The 21,839-nt window shown below is 55.9% G+C and overlaps 1 protein-coding gene and 1 long non-coding RNA gene across 2 annotated transcripts; both read right to left on the minus strand.

Annotated features, from left to right (window-relative positions):
- Nucleotides 1-506: 506 nt before the first annotated feature.
- Nucleotides 507-5,033, minus strand: APH1A (aph-1 homolog A, gamma-secretase subunit). The gene is made up of 7 exons (XM_056321793.1): nucleotides 4,874-5,033; nucleotides 2,869-3,039; nucleotides 2,552-2,625; nucleotides 2,209-2,331; nucleotides 1,945-2,072; nucleotides 1,444-1,567; nucleotides 507-1,158 (listed from the first exon to the last, which is right to left on the minus strand). The coding sequence occupies exons 1-7, from the start codon at nucleotides 4,984-4,986 to the stop codon at nucleotides 1,094-1,096; spliced, it is 798 nt and encodes a 265-aa protein (XP_056177768.1). The 5' UTR covers nucleotides 4,987-5,033; the 3' UTR covers nucleotides 507-1,093.
- An 807-nt stretch (nucleotides 5,034-5,840) lies between these two features.
- Nucleotides 5,841-21,704, minus strand: LOC130141121 (uncharacterized). Its single transcript, XR_008818981.1, has 3 exons — nucleotides 18,855-21,704; nucleotides 8,371-8,948; nucleotides 5,841-7,484 (listed from the first exon to the last, which is right to left on the minus strand). It is a non-coding gene; the product is annotated as an uncharacterized LOC130141121 (long non-coding RNA).
- Between the last annotated feature and the right edge of the window lie 135 nt (nucleotides 21,705-21,839).

Here is a 21,839-nt window from a genome sequence, read left to right on the forward strand (position 1 = left end):
CCCCCATGCGGGGGACCCCCCCCCAGCCCCCAAATCGGGGGGTCCGGACACCCCCGGGGGAGGGTCGCTCTCACCTCAGCCCTTCTCCCCCCGCGGGGCAGAGCGAGGGGGACGCAGGAGCAGGACGTCGTGTTCAAAGCCTCCTCCCGCCGCACGCCCGACGATGACCCCCACCCTTGAACCCACCCCGCTGCCCCCCAGCCCTCCGAGGGGCCACTTAGGGGTCAGCCCCACCGCGGCAATGGCCCCTGCCCCACTGGAAATAAAGCCCCCTTCCCCACCCCATGGCACTGGTGGCTCTTGGCTGGGAGGGGGGGTTGGGAAATGGGGCCGTTTGCCCAGGGGCTTTATCCTGCCAACCCTGAGAAACCAGGACCCCCGTGTGCTCCCCACAAAACTGGGGGCAGAGATGGGGGGCACCGACCCCTCCCCCCCCCCCCCCACAAGACCCCCCACCCATCCCCATCACAGAAGGCGCCTCCGTGGCCCGCTGGGCAACCCGTTACTCTATTAAAAGGGTTTTACTCTGAATCCAAAAAATAATTTACCCCCCCAGTCACACAGCAAGGGTAACACGTGCTCCCCGCCCCCCAGCCGCCCCCCGGCCGGGAGCAGAGTGGGGCGAGCGAGGCAGAACCCCCCCCCTCCCCCGAGAGCATCACCCCGCTCCAGGGAACAGCAGCGGGTTACACCAGGCTGGGGCCAAAGCGGGGGCCCCTCGGGGAGGGGAGGGGCGAGGAAGGGGGGTCCTGCCCTGAGCCCCACAAGCCCAGCCGCACCACAGCCCCCCCTGCCCCTCCCCCCCCCCCCCCCCCCCCCCCCCAGCCATACCCTGTGAGGAAACAGTCTAGCGAAGCAAACGGGGCATCCACGAGCACCGGTGGGACCCCGGCAATCCACTCCGGCGCGGGGCGCGACCCCGGCAATCCCCCCGGCAAGGGCCGGGGCGCGGGGCCACCTCTGCACCACCGTGAGGGGCCGGGGCTCAGCCGGGCGGCGGAGAAGAAGGCAGCGGTGTGACCTTCCAGCTGCCGAGAAGAGGGCACTTGGGTACGGGCAGCGCGGGCAGCGCGGGCAGGGCCGCGGCTGCTGCTCAGTCCTCCAAAGGCACCTGCAGCGCCGAGTACATCATCACTCTGCTGTCGTCCTCCTGCTTACCTGGGGGGCGGAAAGGAGGCAGAGGGTGAGCGTGGGGGGACGGGGCTGGTTGGGGGGGGCCAGGGCGGCATTTGCGGCCTCGCAGGGACCCCCGTTACGCAGGAGACGCAGCCCCCAGTCAACACAATGGAGACGGGGGCAGGTACGACCCATCCTCCCCTACCCTGGTGGCTCTGGGACCCCCGTGTCCAACCCACCCAACAGCTATGAGGGGCCAGGGACCACCCCGCACAACCCCCACGTCACCGCGGGGACCCCCCCGTGGCGCGCATGGCCCCCCCTTACAGGAAAGGCACTTGAGGATGTTGCGGAGGGAGCCCCCGGCAGTGACGAAGGCCCAGAGGCCGGTGCAGAGGGTGATGACGAAGATGGGGGCCAGGCTGGCCTCGTACCAGGGGTTCAGGAACGTCTGGGGGACAGAGACATGTTGGGAATGTCACCGCCGCCCCCACAGCCCCCCCAGACCACCGCGGTGGGGGAGGGGAGCTAGGCACTCCCAGCGGAGCCCGCTCCAGTGAGCCTGGCTTAACCTGCCCATCGGTTTTCCCCCAGGAGCTCAGCGCTAATCCTGCTCCGAGTCCCGGCCTTCCCAACCCTCCGCCCCCCCGGGACCCCCCCGACAGGCTCCCTCGGGCCCCAGCGCGCCCCGACTCGCCCCACAGCCCAGAGGTGGGGTTCAGGGGGTCCCCACGCCCCCCAGGTGGGCATCCCACGATGGCCACAGCCGCTCCGCTCCGGGGAGAGCTGTCGGTGCTGCCCGGGGGGGCTCCGGCTCCCCCAACTCACCAGCCCCGAGGTGAGGAGGTGGCTGGCGACCACCAGCCCCAGGCACCAGTAGTGGCGTTTCTCGCAGGCGTCGAAGAAGATCACGCCCCAGAAGGTGTGGAGCAAGACGAGGGCCATGGTGAGGAACGCTGGGGGAAGAGAGCGACACAGCCCCCCTCAGACCTCGTCACCACCTTCCTCCTCCTCCCCCTCGCCTTGGCAAAGGCAGGCTCCGGCCCGAACCAGCGCTGCCGCAGCACGCCGGGTGCCAGCCCCCAGCCTCACCGGACGTGATGAAGTAATACGGTGAATCCCCGTGGATCCCGACGATGCCCGGCCCGACGGAGTCGGCCAGGATGTTAATGACGGAAAACATGCCGCTGATGATGCCGAAGGACAGGCCGGAGACTGCGGAGGGAGGAGGGAGTCAGGCGGGAGCCACCGCGGCGCCGCTGCCACCACCGCCAGCCCCACACTCGGGGAAAGGTGGGAGAGCAGGACAAAGAGCCGGGGAGGCTGCACTAGCCCGGCGGGCTCAGCAGCAGCACCACCGGCCTCGGGTAGCCCAGCACCCCACGGCCAGGCAGCCCCGGGAGACGCAGGGAGGCCGGTGCCAGCTCATGCTCACCGTAAGCCATCTGCCGCAGGGAGATGGGGGACCGGCCGTCCTCGCTGATCATCGCCAGGCCCTCGTCCGCTTTCCTGCGGCGGGGCGGGGGGGGAGGGAAAGCGTGAGCGGCTGGTTGGGAAGAGGGGCCGCGGCACACGGGAGGGGAAGGGACGGTTATAAACGAGACAGGGGCAAGGAGAAAGCTCGGCAGGGATCTAAGGAGGAAGATGCTTTGGGGGGTTCCCCCGACAAAGAGCCGAGCGGCAGCCACAGCCACCAGAAGGGTCACCCAGCCCCACGGGGGCCGCGCGGGCCGCCCTCGGGTGGGCTCTTACTTCAGCAGCTTGAAGTAGGCGAATCGAAAAGCCTCCTGCAGCAGGACGGAGACGGCAGCCCCGAAGATGAGGAGGCCATACTGCAGCTTGGCGTCCTCCCGGTCGCTGAGATGAACTGAAATGAACCAGATCAGAGACGCCAGGAGAAGCGACACCAGCCAGAAAAACGCCCTGGGGGGAGAGAGAAACCCCGGGTTCACACCCCAGAGCTCAGAGTCGGGCAAATATTCGCCACGCCGCTCGCTTGGTTCACCCGGGCTCCTGGTCACTGTCGCATGAGGAGGGCAGGCGAAGGAAGCGTGGGAGCGAAAGCCAAAGGCATCCAGAAGCCCAAATCCTCCTTCCCCTTCTCGGAGCCGCAGCGACCTGCCCGGAGGAACGCTGCTGCCCCTGGAAGCGGGGAAGGACACTCAGTGCTTCGCCCCTCGGGGGTCAGACAGGGATGCACCATGGGGAAGCCAAGCGTGGGGGGACGCAACCCCCCCTGAGCCACTGCTCAAGCTCTTCTGACAGCAAACCCCCACGCTGAGGCGCGGGGCAGGAATCGCCACCCTGGGGGCTGAGCCGACCCCCCAAGGGATGGCATGGGGCTGCCCCCAGCCGCGGCTCTGGCCAGCACCAAGCCCACCGTGCTCCCGCCGGTGATTTGCACGAGGGGCTGCGCGGCGAGGCCCGGTGGCCCCCGGCCCGGCAGAGGCTGCGTGGTCAGAGCTGGGGGTGGCTCCCGCCGTCCCGGGTGCCGTGACGAGGCTGCAGCCCCCAGCCCCCCGGTATTTCGCCTCAGCCGGGTCACCGGTTTTAACCGGAGCCAAGTGGTGGGAGACCCCAAAGCAAGGGGACCCTGGGAAGGGGACAACCCCCCCCACCCTCTACAAATTCACAGGCTCATCCCACCCACACAGGGCATTTCCCAACTGTCCCCCCACCCCCCCCAGAACTGCCCCCAGGGTGCTGCCTCCCATCCCAGACCCCCCGACTGCCCCAAGATCTCCCCCTCAGCCCCTCCACACACTGCCTCGGCCAGCCCAAAGCTGCCCCCTAAGCCCCCCCAGTGCTGCTTGTACCCCAGCCTCCCCCCACAGCCCCCCCCCAGCTGCCAACTCCCCCACAGCCCCATCAACTAGCCCAGAACTGCCCCCACACTTCTCCAGCTGCCCCCTTGACCACCTTGATCCTGTCTGCCCTGTCACCCCCCCGCTGCTGCCTGCCCTGCCCTAGACCCCCCCACAAGCCCCCGAAGCGCTCCCACAGCCCCCCCGCTGTCCCCCAGAACACTCCAACTGCCCCAGAACAGCCCCTCAGCCCCCCCAAATGCCCCCAAACTGCCCCCTCAATGCACTCTGCACCCCCCCTACTTCCCCCTTGACCCCCCTCAACACCCTCTACCCCCCCCAACTGCCTCCCCAGCGCGCTCTGATCCCCCAATATCATCCCTCAGTGCTCTTTGCCCCCCCAACTGCCCCCCCCCAGTGCTCCCTGACACTGAGAGGCCCCAGAACAGCCCCCACAGCTGCCCTCCCGGCACCACCAACCCCTCAGCCCCCCCAAAGGTTGCTCAGCCCCCCCCAGAGGCCTCTCACGACCCCCAAAGGCCCCTCACTCTTCTCCAAGGCCTCTCAATCCCCCCAAAGGCCCTTCACGACCCCCAGAGGCCTCTCATGTCCCCCCAAAAGCCCCTCACACCTCTCCAAGATCTCAACCCCCCCTCATGCCCCTCCAGAGCCTCTCAACCCCCACAAAAGGCCCCTCATGCCCCCCCAAAGGTCCCCTCAGGCCTCTCCAAGGTCTCTCACCCCCCTCAAAGGCCCCTCACGACCCTGCAGGGCCTCTCACCACCTCCCAAAGGCCCCTTCAGCCCACCCAAAAGCCCCTCACGCTTCTCCAAGCCCCCCTCAGCCCCCCCCCCCCCAGAGGTCCCTCAGCCCCCCCCAAAGGCCCCACACGCCCCTCCAGGGCCTCCCAGCCCCACCCAGGACCCCCGGGCGCCCCCCCCCCCCGGGCTCACCCCGCCACCAGCACGATGACCCGCAGCGGCTCCGCCGCCACCGTGAGCAGGACGAGGGCGAGCGCCGGCCCGAAGGCGATCCCGGCGCAGCCGAAGCAGACGGCGGCCCCCATGGCGGCGTGCGCGGGGCGGGGCGGGGCCGCGCGGGGTACGCCGGGAGCTGTAGTCCAGGAGCGGCCGCGGCGCCCCCTGGCGGCGGGGAGGACCGGCCTCGGGGGGCGCTGCCGGGGTGGGGACCCCCAGCCCCCCCTGCGGGCCATGGGGGCACCGGGGGCACCGCAACCCTCCCCCCCCTCCCCCAGCGCACCGGACCCCGCGGACAGAGCGGGGATGGGGGGGGGGCAGCAGGGATGGGGGGCAGCGGGGCTGGGGGGGACAGAGCGGGGATGGGGGGACAGAGCGGGGATGGGGGGCAGTGGGCATGGGATGGAGGGAGCAGCAGGGATGGGGGGCAGCGGGGCTGGGGGGCAGCGGGGGTGGGGGGGACAGAGCGGGGATGGGGGGACAGAGCGGGGATGGGGGGCAGTGGGCATGGGATGGAGGGAGCAGCAGGGATGGGGGGCAGCGGGGCTGGGGGGCAGCGGGGGTGGGGGGGACAGCAGGGATGAGGGGGACTGCAGGGATGGGGGGACAGAGCTGGGATTGGGGGGGACCGCGGAGATGGGGGGGACACAATGGGGATGGGGGGGGCAGTGGGGATGGGGGGGCAGAGCAGGGATGGGGGGACAGAGCTGGGATGGGGGGGACAGCGAGGACAGGGGGACACAGAGCAGGTGGGGGGACAGAGTGGGGGGATGGGGGGACACAGCGGGGATGGGGGCCCAAGGGGGCCGGCAGGACAGAGCAGGGTGAGTGGGACGCAGGGGGTCTGCGCTGGGGGGAGCTGGGGGTGAGGGGCAGGGGGGCAGACAGGACGGGGGGGGCATGGTGGGGTCACTGGGGCAGTGGGTGCTGGGGGTCAGGCAGCTGCCTGGGGGCGAGGGGCTGGCTCGTCCCAGCGTCCCCCCAGCGTCCCCCCGCAGACCCCTGGCATCGGCTTTGGGTGCTGGACCCCCTCCCTGGGCCAGACGCTGCAGGTCCGGAGCTGCCTGGGACCAGGCTGGGGGGGAACTGCGGGGGGTCAAACATTTTGGGGATGTGGGGGGGCAGAGACCACCCCAGCACGGCCTTGGGCTGGGTCCCCGACCCCGGCTGGGACACAAACACGTGGCTTTTGGTCCATAACAGAGACCCCATCCCCACCGCTGCTTTTGGGGTGATTCCTGGGCTAAACCGCCCCCCAAAACCCCATTGCTTCGGGGGGGGGGGAAGGGGGTGATGTCAGTGAGTCCCCCAGAGGTGACAAAACACAGCGGCGAGGCCAACCGCAGCCACCGCCAGCTCCAGCTGCTGCAGAAAGGCGGAAGAATATAGAATATATATTGAGTATCGCTATATAGGGTCCTTCTGTAGGTGGCTTCCGTGCTCAGGGGGTAATTCCCGGCGGCTCCCGGGTGGGAGCGGGGGAAAATCCAGCCCAAAGACCACGAGTGACCCAACGTTTGCCTGGGAGAGCAGAAAAACCGGGAGACGACGAAGCCCAGGGCTTCCCGGTGAGGTGGGCAGGAGGATGAAAACCCCCGCTGCCACACGGACCTGGCACGAAAATCCAATTTTCCAAGTGAAACCAGGGTGCTTGTGTCCCTCCCCAAATTCCCTTCCCTGTTCCTTCCCCAAATACCCCCTTTCCCGGATGCCCAAACCCCAAATAACCCCCCAGGCTGGAGGATGCGCTCATCCCACCACTGGCAAACCCCAAATAACCCCCCCGGTACCCCTCCACCAGTAACTTGCACATTTGCCCCAGGAACAGTTTGCAAACTCATAATATTATTTTCTTTTTTTGCAAATTAAAAAAAAAAATAAAAAATGTGCAGGTTTATTTTGCAAACAATAGTTTGCAAAAGCCGGGAGGATTTTTTCAGCATAATCTTTTCCAACAGGATTTGAGCAGTAGCCCTGGGAAAATTCCCTTCAGATATTTTCTCTTGGGGAGGGTTTTTAGCAGAGTTTTGTGGGTTTTTTTCTTTCTTTTTTTTTTTCTTCACTCGTTTACAATCTCGAAAGCAAATTTCACGGCTGCTCGTAAACGTATCACACGCGAACCACCCGGAAAGCTTATTTCAGTGGTTTCCCAGCTAATGAGCACTGGAAAAAATGCAAAACCCCTGGGAAGGTGCCCAGCGGCTGGAGCGTGCTGGGGTGGGAGCAGCCGGTGCGGTGTCACCATCCAGTGCTGCAGTGACACAGACCCACTGGCTGGACCCTGCATGTCCAGTTTGGCTGGCCACAGCATCTCCAGCAGCTCCACGATCCCATTCTTCCCCATCCAGGGCAGCGGGGCTGGGTGGGAATAACTGTTGCTTTTCTCCTGCTGGGTTTCTCAGCTTGGCTTGGAGGAGGAGGAGGAGGAGGAAGGCTGTAAGCATTGGGGGGAGGGAGGAGATGCTCGATAGCCATGAGAGGTGGCGTAAAAATAATAAAATTCCCAATTCCTGGGCAAGCAGCGGAGGTCTTGGATTTATACCAGGTTGTGCCTCGTGGTGCCCTGTGGAGCAGCCATCAGGAATTGCTGTGAAACAGGGAAAAAAAAGGCTTTTAAAAATAAAAGAATTGGGCAAAGCTGTGACACTGCCCCTTCTCCCCTTATTTTGCTCCTGGGGCACTGAAACACACTGAAGAGCCACCACAGGATGCACCATGAACAGCTCCACTCCTTGTTCCAAGGATGCTCCAAGGATGCTCCCAGTTTTTCCAGCCACTTGGTGACCCCCCGATAACGCACGGAGCCTGGGGTATCTGTGGGTGCAATTCATACTCCCGTCCTGCCAGCGCTGTGGCCGCGGGGGTATTCCGAGGGGAAGGGATGGGATGGGATGGGATAGGATGGGATGGGATGGGATGGGAAGCATCCCATATCTCGAGCCCTGGGACGCACCCCAGGGGTTCACGTGGCCCATCTGGCTCTAATTAAGGAAGGAAAAAATAAGACAATGCTTGGAAAAGCAGCGTGACTCTGCGACGGGCCACCCAGCACCACCTCCCGCAGCTGGCGATGCACCGAGCGCTCACAGTGCCTGTCCCAGCCCAACGCTGGCGGTGGGTCAGTGTGGGGCTACAGACCCCCGGGGTTCCCCCACGCATGGGGATGATGCCCAGGGGAAGAGCGAGCTGCTGCACAGCCGTCAAAACCAGGAACACGTTTTTATTATATTTTATTTATTTTATTGTACTTTTGTTTATTTTTTTGAGAATTGCTGCTTTAAAATGAGGGGGTTTCTTTATTTCAAAACAACGGCCAGCCCAAGCAGCCGCTGTTCACAACAGGGCAGGGATGGGCAGGAAAAACTTTATCCAGCCTCAGAAACCCCATCGAGCAGCCAGAACAGCCTGGGCGGTAGAAAATCCCCTCCGTTCCCCAAAGGCTTCCCGCAGGAAGGGCAGTGCATCCCACCTACCTCCCAGCCGGCACGCGGCGCTGGGATCACCACCGCAGCCGGTGCCATGGGGGAACGGAGTTTTTGCGTTTCCTTCATCCATTTTCCCATCTCCTGCAGCAAAACCACCGAACAATGTTCCCTCCGGCGACTTCCACAGGAATCCTGCTAATGTCATCTGCTTGGGCACGAGTCATTGTTAAGGGAAGAGTCTTATTTACCAGCTGCATTTGTTAAATTTCCCCTTCAAGTTTTGCTTCCGCCTATTAAAGTTGGGAAATGACGCGATGCATCCGAGCACCGGTGCCACCAGTGAGCTCATTTTATCCTTGATCCTCGGCACCAAACTGCAAGTTGTGGTGCAAGCCCCTGAGCGCAGCCGGCCAGGCTTCACCACGCTGGGATGCTCCAAGCATCCCTGGGATGCAGCATCCTCAGCATCATGAGGAGCATGAGCCGGCTCTACCATCCCTTTCTGGAAAAAACATCTATTTTTTGGCTCCCAAGTTCAGTTTTCCCGTGTGGAAAGCATCGCTCCCACGCTGCTCCCTCGCTGCGGGACCTTTTACGGTTTGATCTCGGCACGTGAACTTTAATCACTGGAAAAAAAAAAAAAGACAAAATACAGAGATTGCGCAGAACGGGAATTAGGTTTTGGGAAAGGAGCATGGGATTTGAGATGGAAAAGATGTTGGTTTGGCTGCTTTTTTTGGCTGCTCTCCGGGTGGTGTTTTTGCTTTGTGTTGCAAGACATGAAAAGTGAGCAAGAACAAACGTAAAAGGAAAAAACTGAACAAAAATAGAGTGTTTTCTTTTTGCGGCCAGAAACACAATTCCAAATCAAGGCCCAGATTTCCCCAGTGGTCCCCAGCAGCTGAGGACCATCCCTCAGGCCGCGAGGATGCAGGATGCTGCTGGGGATGCTCCAGCTGGATGCCCCCGTGCTCGCCGCTGTGAAAGCACAGCCCAGTTTGGTGCCAAGGGTTCGTTTGTCCCTGTGTCCACCTTACGGTGCCCTTTATCCAGCTCCCTGAGTGGCAGTTCCATGCTGCAGGTACTACACTTTTTAAATTTTCCCCAAGTTTTTCCAAGTTTCACATCATCACGTCCCACCCTGAGGAGCCGTTCTCAGCCCCAGACCAGCAAATCCCATTCAGTTCCAACCCCAAGCTTCCATGCCAAGAAGTTTGTCCATCCCACCCCACCCACTCACCCAATAAAAGCCACCACCATCCTCACAAACCATCCTTGCCCCTTCCATCACTTTAAACCCACAATATTGTAACTCTCCCATGGCTCTCCCTCTCCCCACACCACCCAAGCACCTCCTAGCTGAGGCGGCAGCTCCAGCTCCGGTGGGATTCATCCCAGCGAGGTCAGACTTCTGCTTGGGTTGAGATTTTGAGTTTTGATGTTATTTTTGAGGGTCAAGGGGAGGGTTTGGAGATATTCGCTTCCTGTCTGCTCAGCCGCCCAGCTTTCCTCTGTGCTTAACCCTTTGCCATGCGTCTCCCTACGGATGGGAAAAGCCCTTTCAGCAAAGCACGTACATCCCCGGGAGCCCGGCAAATGTGTTTGGGATGCGCCTGGAAAGTTCTTCAGCTGGGTCCTGTATTAGTCGAAAAATAAAATCTGCCTTGGGCAATCCTTGGCTTAAAATTCATATGAATCCTTGGCTCAGGACTGACAGAAGTCTTTGGTTTAAGATTGATAGGAATCCTTGGCTTAAGAATGATAAGAATCCTTGGCTTAAAATCAATAGGAATCCTTGGCTTAAGATCAATAGGAATCCTTCCTTGGCTTATGATCGATAAGAATTCCTGGTTTAGGACTGATAGGAATCCTTGGCTTAAGATTGATAGGAATCCTTCCTTGGTTTAAGATCGATAGGAATCCTTGCCTTAAAATCAATAGGAATCCTTGGTTTAAGATCAATAGGAATCCTTCCTTGGCTTTTGATTGATAGGAATCCTTGGCTTAGGATCGGCAGGAATCCTTCCTTGGCTTATGATCGATAGGAGTCCTTGGCTTAAGAACGATAGGAATCCTTGGGTTAAGATCAATAGGAATCCTTCCTTGGCTTTTGATTGATAGGAATCCTTGGCATAAAATCAATAGGAATCCTCCCTTGGCTTAAGATCGATAGGACTCCTTGGTTTAAGATCAGTAGGAATCCTTGGCTACGATCGACAGGAATCTTTAGCTATGATTGACAGGAATCCTTGGCTGTGATCGATAGGAATCCTTAGCTATGATTGACAGGAATCCTTGGCTATGATCAACAGGAATCCTTCCCTGGCTTACAATCGCCAGGATCCCTGGCTGAAATCGATGGCCGGGGACGAGGACAGCGCTGGCCATGCTCGTGGCAGCCCGCGCCCCCCCGCACAGCTGGTTGCCATTAAACGCCCCCGCCGTGCCGCGGAGCCCACTTCCCTCTTCTCATCCGCATCCCGGAGCGGGAGGCACCCTCTGAGGGGAGGGCGGGGGGGGGGAGATGTGATGCAGCTGGGAGCATCATCCTGAGCCACTGAACCGGGGAAAATGTGGAATCCAGAGCTGGGACCAGATTCTGACGAGGGGGAGAGGATGCCTCAGGGATGGTGGATAATGGCAAGGCGAGAGCACGCCGTGCAGCCCGTCCCGCTTCCTGGGGGATCTCCCCAGTTAGGGGTTCCTTCTCACCGTACCTCAAAGCACAGCTCCTCTTGGCCTTCCCAAGAGGCACCTTACTCCTCCTCGCTTCGCTAACACCCGCTGCCTGCCCCAGCACCCAAACACATCATCACCCATCATGCTTGAGAGGAAGGAGGGAGCCGTCGTGGCGGAATGCATGGGGTTTCCCCCAGGAAAACTCATTTTTATTGCTGCGTAAGCAAGAAAGTCACAGCGACCTCGGCGCCCCCCGCAGCAGACCCGCAGTGGGGAGCAGCACCCGGTGGGAACTGATTTCACACTGGTTTGCTCACACCCGATTTACGTCCTGCTCCTCTCAGTCCCCTGCTGCTTCACACCCCAGTTAACACCAGTTCCCACCAGCACCACGTCACCTTCTCGGAGGCCTTCTGCACCCGTATCAGCTTTTCCCCACGGTGCAGAAGAACTAGATTTTGTTTTCTTCCCCAAAAATGTTTTCCTATTTTATTTTTAGAGAAGAGAGGAAAACCAGCAACTGATGCCAACCCGTCCCAAGGCACCTCGCCCTGCAGGAGCCAGCAGTAAACACAGAACACGGCTCCTGAAGCGCCCCAAGCCAGGGATTTCTAGTCACTATGGAATAAAATAAGCCTGTGACCGTTTGCATTTTGTCTGATGGAGAAACTGAGGCATGGGAAGGGGAAATGAAGCCAAGAAAATGTTCCCCAAGATTTTCAGGGAAGTTTGGAACTGAATCTGGCTCCCAGTCGTCGTTCCTGCCTTCGCCTCTTAATCGCCGCCTTCTCGACAAGAAGGATTTGCTATAAATAACATAATCAAAACCATCCTCCCCTTATCTGCAAGCTCATCCTGTGGCACTAACCCTCCCTGGGGAGTAACTTCCCAAGATTTGCAACTCAGCCATCGGGAAAAGTCTTTGCCAAAGGGGGAAAAACCTTCCCTCGCCGGAGCGGTGCCATGGCCACCGCGCATCTCCTGGCCCGTAGGGATAACGGGAGCCCAGCGCGCCATCGCACCACTCGGCAAACGGCCGAAAAACGTCTTTTCTCAGCGCGCGGAGGCTGCTCGGTCCAGCCCTCACAAGAGTCATTTCCTGCCTCCGCTGGGACGCCTCAAGAAATTCCCGAGCAGCAGTGCTGAGCCGCACCAGCGGACGGCATCGACGCGTAGGATGACGAACTTTTTAATTGTGGCACTCTTGGTTCTTCATTTCTTACTGGGTAAATACGTTTCGCTGGTTTTCTGGCTTGCAATTGAATTTTACCATGCTGCTAAGCGCCGGGTTTGGAATTATTTCTGCACTTCTGAGATGCTGCGGGTCGCTTGGGGTGGGGTCTTGGGATGTTTGCTTGGAGATGGGGGGTCTGCAGCCAAAAAAATAATGGGGGACCACATGATGTAATGAGTCAAAGTGTGTGCTTGCAGAATAGTCTGTGTGCTTGGAGATCGCAGCGTGTGCTTGCAGAATTACAGCCCCTGCTTGGAGAATAGAGCGTGATAATTAATGTTTTCCATATTGCACTCAAAATAATTTGCGATATACAGCTGGGAGCTATTAAGAGAGACAGATACAGGCAAGGGAAAAGAAAAGCCCCGCACCAAACAGGATTTCCTGAAGCATTAGGTGGGCACTTGGGGGCCATGGGGAGGACCAAAGCGGGGGCAATCGAGGGAGGGGAGGCATGGCACCGGCAGCCCCCAGGCGGGATGAGTGGCAGGAACCTGAGTAGGACAAGGGGGAACACACACATGCAATGAAGTAACATTTCTGGGAAAGTGAAGTTGTGGGCAGCACTGCCATGCCTGCCGCAAATAACCTTCCTCCTCCTCCCCGCTCGATGCGAAATGTCATGCCAGGGGTTAAAAGCGGCCACGGAGGGGGGGGATTTCCAGATGGAAGCTCTTTGGGAAATACAACTCTTATTATTCTTAGTGTGGCTCCAGTGTAAATACAACGGCCAACTTGGAATAACTTTCCCAGAACGCTGCGTGCGCGGGGGGATGCGCTCCAGGAGCCGGAGCCAGAAAGGATGGAGGGCGAGCGTGGGAAGGCACGCGGGGTGGACGAGCATACGCTATAGCACGCAGCTCCTGACTGCGGTCCCGGTGTCCCTGAAAGCTCGGGATGGGGACAGGGTGGGTCGAGGTGTTTCCCGTGGCAGGGCTGAGCGATGGAGAAGGCTGCGCGGTACCACGATCCGCAGACTTGACTCCTTCCCCTTTGGCTCCCCTGGCAGAAAGTCTTGGGCTGGGTCACTCTTTTCAGATAATTTCCTAATAATTGAGAGGTTTTGGATCTGGGCTTCTTGCTCAGCCCGCTGCCGGCGCTGAGAAACCCGGGGCTACGTTAGGAAATGGGGGGAAATTTTGGAGAGGGGCACCCAGAGCTATGGCTGGACCCGGGTACCACTGACAGCATCATCAACATTCTTAACACTGTAACTCATAATATTATAATTATCTTGTTAGATGAGCGGATCTGCTATATTTAAGTATCACAATATTAATATTAGATCTTGTATTATGGTATGAGTATCTTACTATCTTATTGTATGAGCACCTTCTATTATTATACGAGTATGTGAGTATTACAATATTAATATTTTCAATTAGTCTGCTTTACAAGACCCTGAGAAAAAGAAACCGCATGGAACCTTGTATTTGGAAAAGGGAAATGAGCAACGTGATACAGTTTTGACAACATCATACGATTCAGAAATCTATTTATAGCGACTCAACCCTACGGAAACGTGAGGCTCCCTTCTGAGCCTTCAGCAATTTCGCAGCAAAAGGCACACCAGGAATAAACCAGGCGGGTCGGTGGCCGAGGAGCGGCTCAAAACACAAGAAGCAGAGCTTTGAGATCCATCCCAAAATAAATCTGGGGTAGGGGGTGCAGGAACACGCTGGAAGGGCTGCTGCATCTCCCTCTCCCGGCACATCTGCGCCCAAAATAGAGGAAATAAAACCCCCTCTTGGGACGAGCTCTGGTCCGGTCTGCAACACGATATCTTTTGTTGTGAAGTCTCTGATTTAATTACGGACCAGATTGCGAATCCATTACTCCCACCAGGGAACAGGGTTTGCACAAAGCGCCAATAAATCATTGAAACTATTCATGTGAAACCGTATCCAGCCAGCTCGACGCGGGTCTCTGCCTGCGGTGCCGCATGATGAACCGTTCACTTTTTGTTTGTTTTTAGGGAACGCTGAGGTAGAAGAGGAGGAGATATCAGAGTTTTTATATGACTACGCATCTCGTTTCAGTGAGAAATTGCTTTTTGTTTATTTGTTTGTTTTTTTAATCACTTCATGCAAGCTGCATGAGCAACTTGGGATAACCCGGGTTGGAAGGGATGCCGGGAGGTCTCCATCCCGCCTCCGGCAGGCAGGGTGAAGCTTTGCCCACACAAACCACCGCAAAGGCTCTGAGAAGCCGCTGAATCTAGTCCTCAGCAATTACAAATAACACTGCACCCACCCCACCCCCTGTGCTGCCACCAGCACCCACCTCGGCGCCCTCAATCTTTAATTTAAGCCAAAAGCTCAATGCTGCCGCGCACGGCAGAAGGAAATTCAGGGGCTGCCACAGCCCCGGGTCCTTGCAGCATCATACGATTCAGAAATCTATTTATAGTGATATTGCAGCGTCGGAGCCTTGCAGAAATACCTGTAGGGAAACGGACCTGAGGTCTGGGGAGATGCTATTCTGATGAAGGAAGAGGTTTGCCAAATTGCGGCTGCGTGAGAATTTGAGTGGCGGGTCAGTCCCTGTGGGTGCTCGGGGCAGGACATGCAGAGCCGCAGTTTATTTCCCCAAGGTATTCAGATTAATTTAAATTATGTGGTCTATTCCGAGGGGAAAAGACACGCAATGATATTGTCACGACACAAGGGTGGGACACATCTGGTCCAACGCTGGACGATGTGCTCACAGCACAGGTTCCCCCCTACCCATTTTGTGTCAACAGAGAGAAATTGGTGCCCAGTATCTCCACTGGCTTTAAAAGGAGCCTCTGGAGACCCTCTCCCATGAAAACATTGGTGTCTGAACTACACTAGGAACCTCTGACCCAGACGTGAATAACCTGTAGGAAACACATGCCCCAACGCTGACTGCTATAAATTAAGCCACTCTCGGGCACAGGTGGCGTAAAACATCAACCAAGATGAAAAGTAAAGAACATTTTTCTGGAGCGGCTCTGCCCCCGGTAGCTCTTCTTACCATCTGAAATCACATCTTGCCAAGTTAAAAAGGTGACTGAGATGGACCAAGAGCAGGGACACCGCCAGCAGCTGCTCCTGGGCAGAGAATCGCTTCGATTCCCGCGGCAGTAACAGGCTCCCGCACCCCCAGCACGCTGCCATCGCAGCTCCCAAGTAAACTCAACCCAGGCAGCCCCTAAAATTAAATTTCCAACCTGTGGAATTGATGCTTGGTGTCATTGTTGTAACGGTTTGAGTGGGTAAGATGCCTGACTGGCTGTGCTGCCTATTAGCACAGCCTCATCAGGACAATGCTTTCATTCCAGGTGATTACTTATACGCAACTGTAGAATATTATTCTGATAACACCACGTTAATACCCACCATGTACATATATGAGGTGAGTTGGGCTTTCTCTTCGTATTTTTGGAAAAAAAAAAAAAAAAAAAAAAAAAAGAGGCCTTCCTTGCCAAACCCACTGTCACAGGAAGGAATAAATGGATTAAAAATGCTGATTTTAAATTACTGAACAACTCACGTGGCTTTGGCCAAAGGACACCCATGCAATAGCTGGGGTTGGTTTGCCGCGGATTTATTCTGCCAGTTTGCAGAGAAGGTAAGAGAAGGGAAAATCCCTAATTTTCCTAATTAAATAATATCAGACCTGTCTCAGCGAGGGATCCCCCTGGATCCAAGTTGGACTTGATGATCTCAAAGGTCTTTTCCAACCTAAATGATTTGTAGTGAAGCCTATGCTGTGACACCATAGGTTATTCCTTTTCCTATACATCCATCCAAGCACCATCAGGGCTTTGGGGAAGGGATTTCCAAAAGCAGATGCCACCCCCTGGATTTCAGTGATCGCTTTGCCCAGTGACAGATAAGGATGCTCCTGGGCAGCCACGCGATCTCTCCCCCTGGCAGCAATCACCAGGAACAGTTCAGAAGTCAGAGGCTCATTGGGGCACGAGCTCTGCCACTGGCTTTTAGCACATTAAAACAAGTGGTTTTTTTCCCACTGATTTATTTTCCTTGACTTGCCAGGAGCCTCAGGAGTCGGTGGGATCGCCCCTCCAGTGTCACCTCCCCCTCAGCCTCCTCCTCAGCCTCCTGGGTTTCCTGCTATGACCCCCGTGCTCCTCCTCAGAAGGTACTAAAGCCCCGTAGGATTTAAGCGCTCACTTAAAGCACGTCTTTAAGCTGGCAAAATTCAATTCTTCCTAAAGGAGCAGCAAGCAGCGCTTTGCAGCAACTTTCCAACATAATTCAAAAACTATTTAAGCCTTTCAGGCACCCAGCTGCCACGCTAGGGACAACCAAAGAAGCTTTAGTTGCTACTAATGACCTGAAGAGGCATTTTAGGGTATTTTTCCAAAGTGACCTCTTTGCATACAGCCTTCACCGGGAGCTTCAGTGGCACGACCACGCTGTCGGCACCCCTGGCCCAAACGGGGTCACAGCCCCAGGCACCACCACTGCTCAACCACCCAAATCCCCTTTTTTCCAGGGGCTGAAGCTCACCGACATCCCAGGTGCATGCAAAATCCCTGTCCCGCTGGAAGTGTGGCCTGAAACACAATAGAAGGACATAGCAACCACTTCCTCATCTTTTCCCCTCGTTTCAGACACGACGGTCTCGATGAAGGAAAGAACATCGTCACCGCGTGGGAAATTACATCCTCTCCACGAAGCCGTCACCTCCACCTTTAGTCCAGCTGTGACTTTATGTACAAAGTTTTCAATAAATGGGTGATGCCAACCCGAGCCATAAGAGTTGTACAAACACTCAAAAGCTTTGTAATGACTAGGTCCTTTCCGATTTCCTATTATTCAGTTGTAAATATGAACTCCTGCCAACAAAACTACTAACAATCTGTGTTTGGTCTCTAGTGTGACGCCACCAACACCCTCTAGGAAAACACAAGGAACACCGGCACCATCCACACCATGCGGTGTGCTAAACCTGCTCCTCCTGCCCCAATTCCCACCCCATTTCTTCAGGAAAACCTCAGCATTCCCAGACGGAGATTTTGCCATGTCCCACCTTCCCAGGTCACCACCTGAAACGGGGCCGTTTTGGGACAAACCCTCCATGCCGGCAACTGTCCGTCATGGGGTTTGTAGTGACTGGTGGTGCAGTTTCACCTGCTTGATAATCAGCAAACACCAGCAGAACAGGAATAACAAATACAAGAACCTTGTATCAGCATTGATCTCATCAAAAGGATCTTTTCAAGCATTTAAACCCATAAGCTACCAGCTACTGGCTAACTAGAAAAAGCAGGCAGATGTTTTCCACCTAGGTTTTCCGAGAATTCCTCTTTATACTATTTATTTTCTAGAAACACCAGCAATATCTGTGGCACAGTAAGAAGTCAGACCAAAACAAAAGCTCCTCCAGCCAACACAGCCCCTATCAGCTCTGCAAGGAGAACAAACTGTGCCAGATTATGTCTTTTTTGGGGAAGAAGTCTGAGTTTTTAAGGCTCCTCTTAGTCCAGCTGGGGAAAAAAAACCAAAACCCTGAATGTGCCATTCCACACTCTGTGTGTTTACTGTGCTTTTCTTGGGGAGAGTTATGGGGAAGGATGAGCAGCAAACCTGGTTCAGGTGCACCCAACGTGGTCTTGGGGCTCCTGCAAGTCAATGGAGGTTGAGTCAACCCAAGAGGCAGAGCTCACGGCGGTCACATCTGCACGGCCCCCAGGTCTGCAGAGCCCCAAGCTCCCTTGAGCACCTTCAAAACCCCCGGCAGAAATTCCCCAACCTGCCGGAGCAGGTACAACCCCAACCCACCCACCTCCTCCACACCCACAGAGCAGCCAGTCCCACCACCCCTCACCCCGGTCTGCGGGGCTGCCCAGGCTCCCAACCTGGAAAAGCAAAAATATTTTATTTCCTAGGGGAGCCAAGAGGGTCCAAAACATGGCCAGGAGCTGCTGAAGTGAGCGAGAGGCGAATGCGCTGCCAGCCAGTGCCACCTCCTGGCTCCTCATTGCTATAAGAGTTGCTAAAAAATGCTGAACTTTGCTTAGGAGAGCTTCGGAAAATAATTTCTGAACACGCAGCTTTGAGATTTTCAACCCTGCAACGAAGAAAAATCAAGGGGAAACAATACATATGCCATGAAGCTTCTAATACACTAGGTTTACTCATCATTAAGTTATTAGTAAATATTTAGTGGCATCGCTACTCCACGGTGGCGCTCCTGACACCAAGGGGCAGAAAACCAGACGCCCTTTCCAAAAGCGCCAGGTCAACCCAATCACAGGGGAATTAATTACGTGAAAACGCACACCACAAACACGGTTTACTGCAAAAACCCAGCTCACTTCAAGATCAGAAGAAAGGGCCAAAAACTATATTCAACTCAGAGGAGCATTCAGGGTATGTCCTTGACTTAATTACAGCTAACGATGTACAGCTGCAAACGACCCTACTGCTTTCCCAAAGCAGGTATTATTCACAAAAATCTCCTTAGTTTATAAATGCTCTAACCCAGGGAGCTCTGACCAGGGAAAATCCCAAGTTTTCCACTACAGGACACAGTCCTGCTCATGAAAATATTAGGAGTTTTAAGATGTTTTAATTCTTTTTCTTTGGAAAGGCACATCTGTGCTTCTAATAGCAAAAGATCTCACCCGGAATCCTTTCTGACAGCAAAGCCGGGAGCTTTCCCTCAGTCTGCACCCGAAGCCAGAGGCGAATCCATTCTCCTGCTCCACGTCCGGACGCTTTCCCAAGTTGCTTTCCCAGATTTGCCCCTTTTTTCACCGCTCGCGCAAGGTTCACCCAGCAAACCTCCATGGGATAAGCTGCTTTAACACAAAGAGGATTTTCCCTCCGGTTCTGAAAACCTTTCCTAGCTCCGGTCAGGCAAGAAGCAAGCAGAAGGTCTCCCAAGGTCCTGGCTGTTTTCTAGCAGCAATTTATCAAACTCTTTGAGGAGCAAATCCTGCTGCACCCCGTCTTTGCACAGCGTCCCTGGGGAGCTGCAGCCCACGGTGGCTTTGCGAGAGCCCGGGCACATCCTGAAGCGGTGCTGGAGGAACGCTGCGCACCCTCTGCCATCCCGCAGTGCAGGGTAACCCCAGGTTTTGGATGCATTTAATGTGCTCCAGCCTCACATGGGGCATCCAGCCTCCGTGACTGCAAGAATGCAAGAAACCAAACAAAACCCCACCCAACAAAAAGGGGGTTGGGGTGGTTTTAGGGCTCATTTTCTCACGCCAGGTGTTGGTGACCCTAATTTTTGCATAGCACTTATACAGGAGCAACCATGGGAGGTTTAAGAGGAGCCTGGTTTCACCCCCAAAACCGCCAGTGATGTGCATAAACACGCAAAACGGCAGAATTGCGGCTCAAAGCCGCCCTCCCTGGGGCCAGCGAGGAGGTAACTGGTTCTGGGGTTTGCAACCCTCTATTTTAGATACCTGTTAAGATGAATTTCTGCCGATTTATGTAGTTATTGAAGAGGGCTGGGACTGGTCTCCTGCATTTATTATTTTTAAGTTATTACTTTGCTCAGCGTCCTGGTACATCCATTAATACCAACCTTGCTCGGATCTCGAAGCCCTAACAGGAGCGGCAGCACTAACATGGACTATTTCCATCAGCACCACATGGAGCAACAGGATCTGAAACAAACCAAAAGAAATGGTAATTCTCCTTTTATTCCTTAACTCTCCCATTTTTCTTCCATTTACTTCATGGCACGCCTCTCGGACCACGACTCCGGTAGCAAAAAGGCACAGGACGAGATGCAAACCCCGCATATGGCCGAACACACTCCTTTTTTCTGGCTCATCAGCAAAGTTAAGAGAGACACTTTGTAGGCTCAGCTTTTCCCCTGAAATACTTTTTTGCTGCTGCTGCCCCAAAGCAGACACCAAACTCAAAATTAAATTGATTTTGATGTGCCTAACACCAATACTGGAAGATCTCAGAGTCAACTGAAACCCCAGAACGTAGGCAAGCAGCGAGTACAATTCTGCAATGACAGAATATTGCCGGTATTGAATCCAGCCTCAACTCCCCCAGCAAACTTATTTTTTTTTCCAAACATCTATTTTTGAAGCACTTCAATATCAGCTGTCACAAATAAATTTCAGTTTCAGAGGGATGCTCTGCCCTCAGCACCGCAGGCAGCATTGCAACCAATTCTCCCCTTCACCCCTTAATTTTTTTCCTACACCAGCTGGTGACTTTGTATTTGAGACCCCCCCTAAAATAAAATACCTTCCTGCCCAAATATGGCACCAAATTGGCAAGATTGAGTCTTTTTGATCCCATTTTTAACCCCTTCTCAAATAACCAGAGAAACTGGCTGGCTGAACTCTCACTATTTGATCCTGAAACAGGAAATATTTTCTCTGCTCAGTTTACACAAAGCGGAATAGACCGGCAAATTCCCATGTTGGTTTTTTTGTTCTGCCACCGAGTTGCCAAAACGTCTCCGGCTATTTGAGTCCCAAAGTTAAAAAGAATCAACATATAAATATTTGGAATTGCTTGTTGGGGAGGGACTAACACTTCCAGCCTGGCTCGTGCTTTGTGTTAAGTAGAGTTAGTGGCTTATGGGCAGATTCCGCAGTGTAGCTGGAGATCAGCATCCTCCAGGACCGAAGCTTTAAATATAGAAATACTTTTATTTTAAATAGCAAAAAAGTTTCCCGTGCTTCCAGATGTATAGAAACCATACATATCCACCCAGAGGTGCCTCAGAATTAAAGGATCATGCTATCACATGGCTGTTTGCTCATGCATATACCTTGACCAATATATCCTGTATGTCTGCAAAGCTCCCTTCATGCATATTAAGAAAAAATAATGCAAATTAACAGTAACGACCATGGCTTCTTCTCAGTGGTGGGGGGCGGCGGGAAACCCAGATTGAGATCTGGCCAGACCTGACAGGGCCCAGTGGTATTCACCTGTGGTTTTGCTTTGGCATCACGTCACCCCCTGCCCATTTCCCTATTTGAGGAGTTCTTACATCCTTTATTTGTAGTTTTTTTTTTTTTTCAAGTTTAACTGCAAGGCGTGCACAGCCATTGGCAGGGTGACAAGCTGATGGGGTCCAAATTTTAATTGGGGTGTCCAGGAAGCCCCCAGCCTGCCGTGGGGTGAGTGCTCCCACAGCAACCGGGATGCAGCAGAACAGGTCTGCCAGGAAAAGCAACGCTGGAAATCGCCTTCGGAGCCTGCAGGAGAGGGTACAACCCCGAGGTGTGCGACCCCCCCAGCACCATGACCCACACATTGCCCCAGATGCAAACCCCGCACCCACAGCGCATCCCTCCACATGCAAGATGCTGCATGCAAAAACTTGGCGGCGGTACCGGTGCAACGAGACCTACAAAACCTGGGTGCAGACTCCCACCATGCAACCGGGTGCTCAGTCCACCGTGCAATCCTGCTCGCAGTCCTCCACGCAACCCGCCGCCTGCAGCCCCCTTCTGCAACCACGCGTGCCACCCGCCGCTCGCCAAACGGTGCCTGGAGCCTCACCCCCCCTCCCCAAGCAGTCATGCAACACCCCCCCCCGCCCCCGAGCGAGCAGCTCCCCCCAGTGCACCGGGCCATGCCAGCACCCGACCACCACCGCACAACTGGGGGTCTGCGCC

Source organism: Falco biarmicus, chromosome 19, assembly GCF_023638135.1.
Source record: "Falco biarmicus isolate bFalBia1 chromosome 19, bFalBia1.pri, whole genome shotgun sequence".
Classification (NCBI taxonomy): Eukaryota; Metazoa; Chordata; class Aves; order Falconiformes; family Falconidae; genus Falco; species Falco biarmicus.

Coding starts and splice junctions, on each gene's coding strand:
- APH1A (XM_056321793.1), bottom strand. CDS start 4,986: ATGGGGGCCGCCGTCTGCTTCGGCTGCGCCGGGATCGCCTTCGGGCCG. Junction 2,626..2,868: donor GCCTACTTCAAGCTGCTGAA/GTAAGAGCCCAC, acceptor GCCCCGCCGCAG/GAAAGCGGACGAGGGCCTGG. Junction 1,159..1,443: donor CATCCTCAAGTGCCTTTCCT/GTAAGGGGGGGC, acceptor TCCGCCCCCCAG/GTAAGCAGGAGGACGACAGC.